This window comes from Neophocaena asiaeorientalis, unplaced genomic scaffold (assembly GCF_003031525.2).
Source record: "Neophocaena asiaeorientalis asiaeorientalis breed wild unplaced genomic scaffold, Neophocaena_asiaeorientalis_V1.1 scaffold855, whole genome shotgun sequence".
Lineage (NCBI taxonomy): Eukaryota > Metazoa > Chordata > Mammalia > Artiodactyla > Phocoenidae > Neophocaena > Neophocaena asiaeorientalis.
In genome coordinates this window covers 213,526-228,168 of record NW_020171823.1, presented here as the reverse complement: position 1 = coordinate 228,168, position 14,643 = coordinate 213,526, and the positions used below count along the sequence as shown (strand labels likewise).

The window sequence follows — 14,643 nt, the reverse complement described above, 5'->3', positions numbered from 1 at the left end:
ATTCGTTTATAATAAACTTCCACATGGAGGCCATGTTTTATTCTATATCATGAACATGTTAGGAATTCCAGAAGTTATGTATAATCCCAATCCTAATTTTGATTTCCCTAGGACTGTCTTTTGAGAAACTCTCACGGTGATCCTAACTGTAATGTTCCATATGTATTTAATTCATTACTGATGTCCTGATGTACAAAAACACAGCAGCTACTGTAACAGGGAAGAGTCAATTCTGACTCCATGTTGGATCTGTTTCTTTTACTTTTCGTTTGCTTTTGTTATAATCACTGTCTATAGCTGTAAGCATCCTGCCTTAGGGATCTCTATCCCTCTGCCTGAATATTAAAGTGCCTTTGTTCAGCTCACAGAGAGACACTTTGACCCTGCTCACCTGTGAATGGCTGCAGAAAAGAAGAAATTAACACATCCCCTCTTATTTTGCGGGCATCTCACTATTGGGGCCTCTCCCGTTGCGGAGCACAGGCTCCACACAGGCTCCGACGGGCAGGCCCAGCGACCATGGCTCACGGGCCCAGCCGCTCCGCGGCATGTGGGATCTTCCCGGACTGGGGCATGAACCCGCATCCCCTGCATCGGCAGGCAGACTCTCAACCACTGCACCACCAGGGAAGCCCGACAAATGGCTTTTTTACTTTACTTCCTCACCTCCTCTCCCTCTCTGTGCTATAGAAGAAACTGGCATCCAGATCCCAATATGGTATTTCAGGGACCCTAGTTCTCCATGTTCTTGGTCTGCTGGCTTTCCGTCATATTCTTTGCCTCAACAACTTGTCTCCTGATTTATTGGGCTGTAACAAATTTGGCTTAGCCAGCCAGGAGACTCACTGCCTGTGGCTAGCTGGTCCTGGTCAGGCGATATTGGGGCAAGTCCCTAGCAGCTGCCGGGACCATGTGTCCTGAGGATCTTCCCTTCAAAATTCCCTGAAGCAGGCTTGGCAGTTGGAGCAAGTAACCAACAAACTTACCTGATAAAAGGCAGATGTATTGTAATTAAAAAGTTAAAAGTAGGATCTCTCTGGCTATCTTAAATTTCCTAAGGTTACAGAAAACCTAGAATACACTGATTATATATATATAATGGTACCTATATGGAGTAGTGGAAATAAGTACCTTCTCTTTTAATTACATTATTTCTTCTTTGTACAATTCCAGTTAGAGGCCTCTTGTAAAAAAAATTTCCTATCAATTCAATTAAAGTACCATCAAACTTGTTTTGTTAATTCTTACAAATACACTCAACTTTCCTTATTTGTAGATTCTATATTTCAAATTTATAATTTGCCTATTCAATAAAATTTATTTATAACCTCAAAATCAATACTCCTGGGCTTCCCTGGTAGCACAGTGGTTGGGAATCCACCTGCCACTGCAGGGGACACGGGTTTGAGCCCTGGTCCGGAAGATCCCACATGCTGCAGAGCAGCTAAGTCCATGCACCACAACTACTGAAGCCTGCGCGCCTAGAGCCCATGCTCCAAAACAAGAGAAGCCACAGCAATGAGAAGCCCACGCACCGCAACGAAGAGTAGCCCCCGCTCGCCACAACTAGAGAAAGTCTACGCACAGCAGCGAAGACCCATAGCAGCCAAAAATAAATAAATTAATTTTTAAGAAAAATCAATAGTCCTGTGGCTATTCACAGTCATCACAGAGCAGCAAAAATGTTATGCATCTGATATTAATGTTCCCAGATAAAGGTGGGTCACGATTTGCCTTTATATTTCCCCTGCCATACTATAAAAAAGGAGTCATTTTCGGGGTATTGAGTGGCATATTCTATTCTTTTTTTCTGATTTTTGGTTATGATTTTGCTATTTAAAATAGACCCCAAGTGTTTTAAGTGCTGTGTAGTGTTCTTAAACACAAGAGGTCCGTGTCACTTTGAGAACTTACGTTTTCAATAAGCATCATTCAGATGTGAATCTTATAGTTCTGCTGCCCTTGAGTTCAATATCAAAAATATATACTAAATAAAGTATCTTTGAACAGAAGCACACATAAAAGAAGATTATGTATTGATGGGTTCAAAAGTACAACCAGAGGCTTGCAGGGTCCTAATCCAGTACTTCCCATACATCAGTATTTGTTAACTCAGTGCTCATGGCAACTCTTTCTAACATAACTACTGTAAATAACAAAGACTGACCACAGAAATATGCCCAAAGCACAAGACTACTTACTTTAGGAAATTTAAAAATTAACAATACTTGTTTTTCTTTTCTGTAATTCCTGTACGGTGAAGGGCAAAAAGCAAACCATTTTAAAAACAAAAACTCAACGTGTCTGAAATGCTGAATTCAGTGCATGTCAAGGCATGCTATACAAAAAATTAATTTTATTGTAGTCTGTAAAAAGAAAACAAAAGAGGAACAAGAAACAAAAACACAACACAGGACAAAAGTCTTCTTAAATCAAATTCTATTTGTGTGAATTCAGCAAAATAATTTCTATAAAACAAAACAGCAAAATATTTAAATAGTATCGGATGGGCTGTATTTGCTTGAAGGGATATTTGGTTTTTAGATAGGTTCCAAAATATTATGCACACTCAAAAGTTACCAATTCTTTTTTTTTTGCGGTATGTGGGCCTCTCACCATTGTGGTCTCTCCCGCTGTGGAGCACAGGCTCGGGATGAGCAGGCTCAGCGACCATGGCTCACGGGACCAGCCGCTCCGCGGCATGTGGGATCCTCCCGGACCAGAGGCACGAACCCGAGTCCCCTGCATCGGCAGGCGGTCTCTCAACCACTGTGCCACCAGGGAAGCCCACCAATTCTTTTTTAAATATAGCATTTACTCACAAGTTGCCTGGAATCCTGAAACAAATTTTTATTCTAAAATAGTACTTCAGAATTATATTAACTAACTTGAAATTTATTATTTAATTAAACTCACAACAATAAGAGTTTTGGAATGGAAAAGAAACTGGGATAATTTTGCTCTCAAGTAAAATAGTGATTGACAAGAAAATCATCCAGACATCTTGGTACAATGGTATTTCAAACTACTGTGGAACCCTGATGATGTCCACTTCATCAGGCTGCAGTTGAAGCAAAATTTTAGAAGGTTCACCTAATAAACTATATCAAAAAACAAAACAAATGCACCAAATACAGTCTTCTCTTACACTCCCCACATTCTGGTATGGCAAAATTTTACATATTTGTTTTAAAATCTTAAAATTCTTATTATCAATATTTTCACATTCTGTATACCACCGAACTTCAAACATTAAATATGAAGAAAATATATGTAACCAAAAACTGCTTGTTTGTCACATCTCCCCTTGTTTTATTTATTCTTGGTATAAGAAATAAAAGCTCTGGGCAATACAGCTGTCACTTTGAGGAAACTGCTGTCATTGAGGTAAATTTGTCCTCACTGGCTACACAAACTTAGTGTGAAGCCAAGCTAAATGTTATAGCATTACTACAGCTGTAAAGTGATTAATGTTTTACCAGAATAAAAAGGTAATGAAAAATATGCAGAAACAGTGTTATTACATCATCAATTTTCAGATATCTTCCATGTAATTCAAAGCCTTACATGGCTCCAGTAACAAGAGTTAACAAAAAGCTACTGGTGTGATTGACATGAATGGCCTCTTTCAATGTTACCTTTTTTCTTCTTTATTTTGGTAAAGGATTTGATCCAATTGCCACAAAGCTGAACATACTGGTTGCCAAATGCAGCAAACAGAAAAAATTATTTTTTTTGTAGAACTCTGACATTCATCAAAAAAATTTTCTTGCCTAAGAATTAACAGTCAAACATTAATATATTATATACACCTCTGCCATTTACATACTGCTATCAGCCATTTATTACAAAACATTATACACTTTCTCCTGCAGGTGGCTCACATACTGACAGCAAATTTCTGCAGATGAGACAATGAACCAACTCTCCACTCGATGCTGAACAATTTCTCTAGTTTTAAATACTAGCCAAATATAGAAGTTTGGACTGTAAGGCCTAAGTGCCTGGTCTTAAAGGAACCAGTTAATTATGGGAATTTCACTGATCCTTCATTTGAGATGAGGATACTTCTTCATTGCCTTCATAATTTTCTTGTGGTCGTTGGCTAGTTTTCTGATGGTTGTTCAAGTGATGTGCTGCCGGCCCTGTATACGGCTGTCCATGCACGTGATTATTCTGAGAAGGTGAAACAGATCAGCATGTCAGACTTTTCAAATTAAAATGAAAAATCATGGTGTAAAGTCTGTCTAAAAGTAGACATGAGTCTTTTTTCCTTGGAGTGGGACTCAGCAATCTCTGATTTTAACAAGTGCCTTCAGGTGATCTAAGGGATGTTAAATTTTGGAACCACTGCCTTAAGATGTGAATTAGTCTCGTTTATGGTTTAATTGAGGACAATCTTTCCAGAAACTTGTTTTTGCATGAAAGTTTCTTCAGATAAAACTTTTTCATCAGTTATCATTCTTTCTTTCCATCTACTGAAGTCAATAAAACTGTTAATTTTACAAGACATTCTTATTGCAACTAAACATTGCATAGAAGTAACCAAGACACTTCTTAATATTATTTCAATAGTTATTAATTTTATGTTAATAAATCACACATTTTTATTAAACACTACAGCTTTTAGTTCAAGAGGGCTGCCTAGTAGAGAAAGAAAATACTACCAGGTTAGTCAAAACATGCTATTACATGACCCCACTCCAACCACTCTTCTTCTTGTCAAAGTTATTCTAGATAGTCCCTTTACTACTTTATAGTCACAGGTAGTAAGTTACAGAATATGTAAGAAAAATAAGTAAATAATTTTTAAGTAAAGCACAAAAATTTGGGGGATAATGAAAACAAGTAAACTTCTGTTTACCTGTTGATAGTGAGATCCAGATGAATGAGGATATAATGGCGCATCTTCTGGTGGAGATGATTCATGCTCATCTGGGGCATCTTGGTCATCTGGCTCCTAATATTAAAATATTTAAAAGAGATTAAGAATGTGGTTATAAAGCAACTTTAAATTTATTTTTAATCTTTAGGAATAAATTTTTTCAAATCCATAAAGCTGACCTGTTTAACATGTTTTCATTTACTGCAGATAAAATAATTCACAATTAGAGAAAAAGTTTTGATTTACCTAGATATATGAGTTTCAGACAATTTCACAGAAATTTCTCCAAATTAACTCTAACAAAGGAGTCAGCATGCTTCTTTGATTACTTGAGAACAACCAACACTAAACGTTAAAGCCAATAAAACTGCGTGACAAAATTTTTTACACAATGAACACTGGCCTATAAAAAATTACTTCTCTTTCTTCCATTTTTATCTGCTGCCCATTAGTGGTTTTTTTTTTACCTCTTCTGGACAGAGTTCACAAGCTTTTGCCAGTGTCATCCTAGCACTATGTGATCTCTCTAAGAAATAACCATTTGATGTTTCATTGCTTTGCACTGGAGGAGACCAATTGTTGTAAGTGTATTGAGGATTGCCAGTGTATGGTCGTCTTTCAAGTTCATCTCCAAGCCATTCCACTGCCCAGGTCCACTTTCTTTTAAGATCTCCATTACCCTTGAAAAGAAAATAAAATTGTTTATGAAAGAATTTGGAATAATTTTTATGTTAGCTTAAAATGCTGACTCCAAACTTTCATGATTCTTTTCTCACAAAGCACCCCTTATTATGATTCAGGTTGTTTCAAAATTATAAGAAAAAATTCTCACCTGTAATATTTGGTAAGCAACTGGACAACTGCTAAAGAGAGCTACCATACATTTTATACACTGGTATGCTCTTTTTTGATAGTGATTCTTAGAGCGCTGGATAGTATCGAATAACCCATCTCGATCATCTGGGATTCCTTTAAGTGCATTATGAATTCTAGAAAAGAACCAGATACATAAATTTGCAGTATCTCTTAGCTAACATTCTGGAGCCTACTGACTGCCATTCAATACACAATTTTTATTTTATTTTCTTATTTTATTTTTTTTTATGTGGTACATGGGCCTCTCCCGTTGCGGAGCACAGGCTCCGGACATGCAGGCTCAGCAGCCATGGCTCACGGGCCCAGCCGCTCCACGGCACGCGGGATCCCCCTGGACTGGGGCACGAACCCGTGTCCCTTTCATCGGCAGGCGGACCATCAACCACTGCGCCACCAAGGAAGCCCTCAATACACATTTTTGATGTAATTATCTGATCTATTTAACTCTATAGTTAAATTACTAAGAAGGTACCATTAGTAAACCCACTTCATGGATGAGAAAACGAGTACAGAATTCAAACAACTAATGTCACATAGCTAGCAAGCTGGGGAGCTAAGTATGACTCAAGAGTCTGAAGTCCTATGAAATTATTATCAATTTGAAATGATTTCCCTATACTGTAATTTAAATGAACAATTAAAGATACTACTACTAAATTGTTCTCATTAAAATTAACTATAAACTATGTCTTCATGAATGCCTCAGCTGAGAACATATTTACTTGTAGTTAGAGCATTACTTCAAGGCTGCACTTCAGAGTATAAAGTCTAGTTTCTATGAAAGTGATATAATCTGGCAGTACAAAATTAACTTGAATTCTAATCAACATGGTGGGTAAAGCCATTTTCACGGCCAAGAACTGGCTGAATTGGTAATGATCAATGATTTCATTTCACCTCTAGCCAAAGCTCAACATAACATTTTATATAGCCAATGGAGTCCTGTTCTCCTTCGTAGCCAATTAAATTTATGGGTAAAAATGTGCCTTCTGTAGTATCAGTAACTGAACATGAAGTATCTAGAAAAAATTCTCTTGCATACCATTTTTTTACTTAACAGAATATCATTATATTCCAAACCAAAAGCAGGGCTTTTTCTTTTGTTTACATGTTTCTGTTTTGCAGTACATACATTCATATAAGTCTTGTTCAGAAAATATTTCAGTAATTTTTCTTTTTTTTGGCTGTCACACTTGGCATGTGGGATCATAGTTCCCCGACCAGGGATTGAATCCACACCCCCTAGCATTGGAAGCGTGGAGTCTTAACCACTGGACCTCCACAGACATCTGAGTAATTTTTCGAAGTCTAATCGAATATTCCAGACAAAAAATAACATGCATAGGCACTGTTTAGCTCGAAACACTTGTAGTATACTATTTTTATTCTTTAGTTTTAATTGATAACAAAGTGATACTCAGTATTTCTGCCACATCACCATTAATATCAACTACTTTTTTAAGCCATTATAATCGATACTGTTTTTGCCCACTTTGTTCTGTTGCCAATGACAGTGCTTGGCACAAAGTACACACTTTGTAAATATCTCTTAAGTACTGTTTATTAAACAAACCAAATGGTCATTTTACAAAACACTTCACATTTAAGCTAGTAACAATCCCATACTAATTTGTTCACAAAAGCTCACTATTGTGCACATTAATGCAATATTTATACCTTTACTATTATCACTTCCTTGAGTGAAACTAGAAGGCTAGGATGAGACTGATGAGTTTAATGCATCTGTAAGAAGTCACACGGGACTTCCCTGGTGGCACAGTGGTTAAGAATCTGCCTCCCAAGCAGGGGACATGGGTGTGAGCCCTGGTCCAGGAAGATCCCACATGCTGCAGAGCAACTAAGCCTGTGCACCACAACTACTGAGCCTGCATGCCCAAACTACTGAAGCCCACGTGCCCTAGAGCCTGTGCTCCGCAATGAGAAGCCTGCGCACCATAACAAAGAGTAGTCCCTGCTCTCTGCAAATAGAGAAAGCCCACACACAGCAACAAAGACCCAACACAGCCAAAAATAAATTAATGAATTGAAAAAAAAGTCACACAGTAAATAACATATGCTTAAGTTCTTTAGAAAAATAATTAATGAGTAAAAATTAGATCCTATTAAAACAGACTCTAAAAGTATCCAATTCTGTCAAGATACTGATATAGGTACTAAATAATGAATATAGGTTGTAACATTTTTGTTTCATGGTAATTTGTTTCTGGCTAATACTATTTTGAAAACATTGATTTTGATTTTCTGGAAATTTAAGATGCTAAATTAGTTCAGAATTTGAAAATATTAATTTAGGAAGTTTAATGTATTTCCAGTCCCCCTTAAATACCTGATTAAAGTGATTTATCATTAAACACTGTGTTCTACAAATTTATTAAAAACTTAAAGTCATTTAAATTTTTTCATTTCTATTATTTATTCAAAAATTAAGATTTTACTGGTTGTTTTGAGGATCAATACACAGACATTTCAATTTGTACACAATTCTTAACATTATGTACCAAAAATCTAAAATACCATGTAGTTGTGATTCTTTTAACAGTTATTCCAGTGACCTTCCAGCTTAAAATTTGGAGGCAAATTTTCCTTAATAGAATATCAAGTACCAATAGCTTCATATTATAATTATTTATTTATTTATTTATTTTTGTGTGTGTTGGGTCTTCATTGCTGCGTGCAGGCTTTTCTAGTTGCACTGAGCGGGGGCTTCTCTTTATTGCGGTGCATGGGCTTCTCACTACAGTGGTTTCTTTTGTTGGGGAGAATGGATCTAGGTGAGTGGGCTTTAGTAGCTGTGGCACGCGGGCTCTAGAGCACAGGCTCAGTAGTTGTAGTGCACGGGCTTAGTTCCTTTGCAGCATGTGGGATCTTCCCACACCAGGGATGGAACTTGTGTCCCCTGCACTGGCAGGTGGATTCTTAATGACTGCGCCACCAGGAAGTCCCCAATATCTTGAAATACTGACATGTTGTTATATCATAAGTCCCACTAATTCACAATTTAATATCATCACACTACATACTCAAATTGTCAATTGTTCACAGCACATTAACAAAGTTACGAGGAAAACTGGACTACCATGACCAAAGATGTTACAGAGTGCCCAAAATTCTGAAGGTCATTTTCACATTTTTCTTTTGCTTATTAGAATGACTAATAGGTGGCAATATGTATACATATAAGTCCCTGTGGGGAGATAAGTGAGGGTCAAGTGGTAAATTTGAGCCACTAATTCTATATCAGTATTCTTAGGCTGAGTTTTACTGCAAAGAACACAGCAGAATTTTGGGAAGAACTCTGAAGGTCTGCTGGTAGGTAGGATAACCTTAGGTCAAAAAAGTTACTGTTGACTCCTCATATACTAATAAAACTTCTAACAGGCTAAGAATTATTGTTAAATATCTAAATGTTACTTAGTGTAATGAATTAAAAAACAAGCATATGTAGTCCTAAATTACTATTAATGGAACTTAAAAACTTATCAAAAGCCTACGTTAGTCTTAAGTTAAAAAAAGTGAAAAACGTTAAGTACAAGGAAAAAGAATAGTAATAAGCACGAAACTGCAGTTTTAAGAAAAATTAAAACTGATAGGGAAAACATTCATTTTTTTATGTTATATTTTTAAGATTAAGCATTTAATAGAGATTTAAGAAGTAAAAATACATTTGGCTACTAGAAATGTCAGCTATTTCTAGAACCTAGAAAAATGTAATTATTCTGGTAGCAAAAAGTGTATCCACCTGTGAGTCTGCCAAGAATCCTCTATTAGTAAAATCTGCAGAAGTAGATCCAAATATGGCCGTAGTTCATAGGTGTATGAATACGCAACCTAAAGACAGGTAAAACATAACTGAATTTCTTATTTAAAGGAATAGTTAAATTACAGGCATATGAATGTTTATTTTCCTTTAACCTGCCAGAGAAGTTCACTGAGGACAGTAGACGAGAACTGAGGATTCTCCCAGCAGCAAAACCGAAGCAATTTGATGGTTTCCTCTGAGTTACTGCAGTCTTCAATAATTTTCTTCACATAACTTGTTCTCACAAATAAAATGTCTGCCACATTTTGCTGAATTGGCATTATAGGCTGTGATAAATTAGGGTCACCAAAAGGACTGGGAAGAGGGGGATTACCTAGAATAGATTTGTCATCAATGAAAAGACAATACACTTCTTTGCAAACTGCAATACTAAGTTTTTATTAAAAACAAAATTATAAATTAAGTGTCCTAAGCACAATAAAACATTCATTAAAATGATCAGATATACTACGATAAGATGCAAAAATATAAATGCTGACATTGAAGACAAAAAAAAATAAAGTTAAAATTCTTACACCATTTCATAAATAAGGGATTTATCATAGTAGGTGGTAAATTTTGAAAAAGGTCTCTTGTAAACATGTAAAAAAGCTAACGGTTTAAAAACATAATAAAGCATATAGTCTTTTACTTCATTTTTATAAATGTCAGGATTTTAATTTAGTACAAAAGCCTAGCATTCCTTTTAAAGTACTATAAATAATGGAACATTCTACTTTACCACTGATTGAAGACTGCATTCTTGATGAGACATTGCAACAGCGGATCAGCTGAGACACTACTGAGTATAACTTGCCTAATTCAGCATACTGATATTTGATTGGAGGACCTGGACCTTCATCTAAAGACACAAGCATAAAGGTAGCAGGTACACTCAATTTCAGAAGCTGTGTCTTTTCTGCCACACCTGTAAAAAAGGGACAAGAATAATGTTTAGGAAAAACAAGCAAAAATAGTAAGAATGGAAGGTTCTGCTTTAATAAAAAAGTAATTATGTATGGCTGCTTACAATTTTTATGATTAAAGCTCATCTCCTTTGATTAGACTGCACAAATACAGATAAAACAAAAAATACATTGATTTAGTTAAAGTAAATTAAAAACAAATGTATTTATTTTTAGCTGCATTGGGTCTTTGTTACTGCACGCGGGCTTTCTCTAGTTGTGGAGAGTGGGGGCTACTCTTGGTTGTGGTGCGCAGGTTTCTCATTGAGGTGGCTTCTCTTGTTGCGGAGCGCAGGCTCTAGGCATGCGGGCTTCAGTAGTCGTGGCATGCGGGATCAGTAGTTGTGGCTCACAGGCTTAGTTGCTCTGCAGCATGTGGGATCTTCCTAGACCAGGGCTCGAACCCTGCATTGGCAGGTGGATTCTTAACCACTGCACAACCAGGGAAGTTCCTAGTTAAAGTATATTTAATTATTCTAACTGTGAAGTAGTGATCATGACTCTGGCATTCCAATTATACTAAGCCCTAGAGAAAAGCACACTTTGTAGGGCCTAGAGAGACCAGAGGAGCCTAGATATTGTCTCTCAACAAAATCAGGGAAGATGACAAAGACAGAAACTATGCTAAACAAGAAACAAGGTAATCTACCATCTTCTCTTTTTCCCCTCTCTAGAGAAAAATTTTTTGGGAAAAAAAGCCTAAATTTCCTGTTGCTTTGTTTTCTAATTTTTCCATTCCTCATTCTCATTTTAGTTTCTCTCCCAAACTTGGTTTGAAGCTAAAAAACAGTTCTCAAATTTAACTATTTCCTTGTTCTTGAAACTTTTACTTGGGATTCTGTCTCTTCCATTTTCTATTTCCTCTCTCCTTCTGTCCGTCCTTTCTTATTTCCTCCCTTTTCTATTTCTTACTCTTAACTGTGGATTCTTTTTTTCTAGCTCTTAGAAGATGTTTTCCCCCGAAGTTCTCATTCTACACTATCTCTTAATACTGCTTACTTTCCTGTGACTAAATATATAGTCATTATACAATCTATAATCATTCATATAGATGACTCCAAATTTTGGATGTATGTATCTCACTGTTTATTGGAGTTCTTTTCTAAGGTGTACAACATACTTTTAAAATTCAATCTGCCTAGATAGGTTCCTATTCCTAGGTTTCCTCTCAGTAAATGGCAACACAGTTCTCTTAGTTCCTCAAGTCATACCTTGGACATACGTTTTTTCCCTGCTCCATTCATTCAAATATCCAATCACCAAGGTGTGCTGATTCTCTCATAAAAGCTCCTAAATCTTTCAAGTGTTATCTTCCTTATTGCCCACTCCATAACATAAGGCAATAATTATATCTGTCTATAGATAATACTACAATCTCTAGTCTTGTACAACTGTAATCCATTCTACACTATAGCAGTTGTAATCTTTTTTTTTTTACTGTAATCTTTATAAGGTAAACCTTGCTAAAAATGTTATAATGGCTCTCAGTGCCCTCACAAGACCTGCAAAAAGAGGAGGTCCATCACCTATCTCATATCTTTCACCAGATCATGTCACACTGAAAAAAGTTCATGTTGTCCAGTGAGCCAAGTCACGTGATGCCAAGTCTTTGCATCTACCGTTCGTTCACTCTGTTTACAAATTCCCTGCAACACTTTCTCCAACAAATTTACTCTGTTTTTAACAGTCTCTTCAAAAAGTGGTGCTGGGAAAACTGAACAGCTACATAGAGAAGAACGAAATTAGGACATTCTTTAAAACCATTATACAAAAATAAACTGAAAATAGATTAAAGGCCTAAATGTAAGACAGGATATTACAAAACTGCTAGAGGAAACGAAGGCAGAACACTCTGACATAAATCATACCAATATTCTTTTGGATCAGTCTCCTAAAACAAAGGCAATAAAAGCAAAAATAAACTAACGGGACCTAATTAAATTCAAAAGCTTTTGCATAGCAAAGGAAATCATCCACAAAACAAAGACAACCTCCCGAATGGGAGAAAATATTTCCAAATAATGTGACCAATAAGGGGTTAATATCCAACATATACAAATAGTTAACACAACTCAACATCTAAAAAACAAGTTGATTCAAAAATGGACAGAATTGAATAGACATTTTTCCAAAGGGGACATTCAGGATGCTAAAAGGCCACAGGAAAAAATGCTCAACATTGCTAATCATCAGGGAAATGCAAATTAAAACCACAATGAGATATCACCTCACACCTGTCAGTATGGCTATTGACAGAAAGATAGCAAATAACAAATGTTTGCAAGAATGTGGAGAAAAGGGAACCCTCCTACACTGTTGGAAATGTAGATTGCTGCAACCACTATGGAAAAGTTTGGAGGTTGCTTAGAAAACTAAAAACAGAAATACCATATGATCCAGCAATCCCACCCTTGGGCATGTATCTGGAGAAAACCATAATGCAAAAAGATACATGCGGCCCAGTGTTCATAACAGCTCTATTTACAACAGCCAAGGTACGGAAACAACATAGATGTCCATCGGCAGAGGAATGGATAAAGAAGATATGCTATGTGTATACAATGGAATAATACTCAGCCATAAAAAGAATGAAATAATGCCATTTGCAGCAACATGGATGGACCTAGAGATTATCATACTAAGTGAAGTCAGACAGAGAAAGAAAAATACTGCAAGCCACAACTACTGGGCCCACGTGCCACAACTACTGAGCCCACGTGCCACAACTACTGAAGCTCGTGCAACCAGAGCCCATGCTCTACAAGAGAATCCACCACAATGAAAATCCCGTGCACCACAACGAAGAGTAGCCCCTGCTCACCGCAACTAGAGAAAGCCTGCGTGCAGCAACGAAGACCCAATGCAGCCAAAGATAAAAGAAAAAAAAAAAGTTATACAGATAATCTGCAATGGATTTCAAAGGTAAGTATGGAATAACTGCTTCTACTTTAGAAGAGATTAGTTCTCAACACTGCAATAAATGCTTTCATCATTTATTATGTAAATACAAAGCAACACATTAAAAAGAATATGAAAAGTCTTACCTAAATTGGCATACATTACAAACAGATTGAAATACTGCTGTAAATGACGGCCATGTTCCGAAACTTCCCTTCTCAGGAGATTTAATACTGCTCTTAGTAAGTGATCGCTCAAGCTTAAGTTATCACATGCCTGTGAACCATAATTTATTATTTTATCAGCAATAAGATATAGAAAAGTATACCTCTATTTGCATTAAAAGGGTATGTTTACACAGAGGTTATTAGGCAGAAGTATCAGGTAGGAAATTATTAAATACATTTGCTTTGGGAAATGAAATATACAGCTTGGGTAGATTTCATTGCAGATGTTTTATACTGTTTTTGAGTGTCAGATAATAATAATAAAATAAAAACCACGTGGAGTTTTATGCTAAAAATGCTACTCAGCAAAAGATTTAAATTTAGCCATTATAAAATTAAACCTTAACTGAACATACAAAATCTGAAGACTCAGTACACAGCTGCAAGTAACCAAATAAATAGAAATAATTTTCCTTATAAAGTGCCCAATAATCAAACATTACTGTGAAGCAATTTTAACGAAATCGATGTGTGCAACCATTTCATATATGTCAAACAAATGCATATATTTACTGATTTCACCTGGCAGAAAATAGAATTTACATTTAAGTATTTCATAATTAAAGAAAAGCTTTTGATTACCTGACTAGAAGGTCCTGGAGATGTGAAAGATGAAGGACAAGGCCCATCTTGCAAAGAAAAATGTGCAATAAATACTATAAGTTTTGCAAATGCACCCCTCACTTCTGCACTAGGGCACTCAAGAAGGTATTCAGAGAAACGATTTGAAACATTGAAAAGGACATTATGAGCAAACCAAAAACGTACGTTCTTGCTGTGACGGAGTAGAATGCACAATACATCATACCTAAAACAGAAAAATATATGATTTTTCATATATTTTCATTTTAGGTGCTTCCATTTTAACTGCTACAGTGAACCAACAGGTTTCTGTGAGCCAAATAAAGAGGAAAGAGCTCTACAATTAATGTTCTTAGTTGTTGCTGTTGTTTTTTTTTTTTTGCTGAGCCG

The 14,643-nt window shown here is 36.3% G+C and overlaps 1 protein-coding gene across 5 annotated transcripts in view; it reads right to left on the bottom strand.

The window, feature by feature from the left end:
* Nucleotides 1-2,424: 2,424 nt before the first annotated feature.
* Nucleotides 2,425-14,643, bottom strand: part of LOC112396051 (probable ubiquitin carboxyl-terminal hydrolase FAF-X) — a 141,388-nt gene continuing 129,169 nt past the window's right edge. Inside the window, exons 37-45 of one of the 5 annotated variants that reach the window (XM_024739549.1) lie at nucleotides 14,254-14,479; nucleotides 13,591-13,720; nucleotides 10,324-10,509; nucleotides 9,695-9,915; nucleotides 9,522-9,610; nucleotides 5,718-5,874; nucleotides 5,353-5,565; nucleotides 4,865-4,960; nucleotides 2,425-4,176 (exon numbers count right to left, since the gene is read on the bottom strand). In XM_024739549.1, coding sequence (XP_024595317.1) covers nucleotides 4,039-4,176; nucleotides 4,865-4,960; nucleotides 5,353-5,565; nucleotides 5,718-5,874; nucleotides 9,522-9,610; nucleotides 9,695-9,915; nucleotides 10,324-10,509; nucleotides 13,591-13,720; nucleotides 14,254-14,479 — 1,456 coding nt within the window. In that variant the 3' untranslated portion in view covers nucleotides 2,425-4,038. Of the gene's footprint in view, nucleotides 4,177-4,864; nucleotides 4,961-5,352; nucleotides 5,566-5,717; nucleotides 5,875-9,521; nucleotides 9,611-9,694; nucleotides 9,916-10,323; nucleotides 10,510-13,590; nucleotides 13,721-14,253; nucleotides 14,480-14,643 lie in introns of those variants that run through there. The other 4 variants (XM_024739568.1, XM_024739572.1, XM_024739559.1 and 1 more) reach the window with 4 other exon arrangements.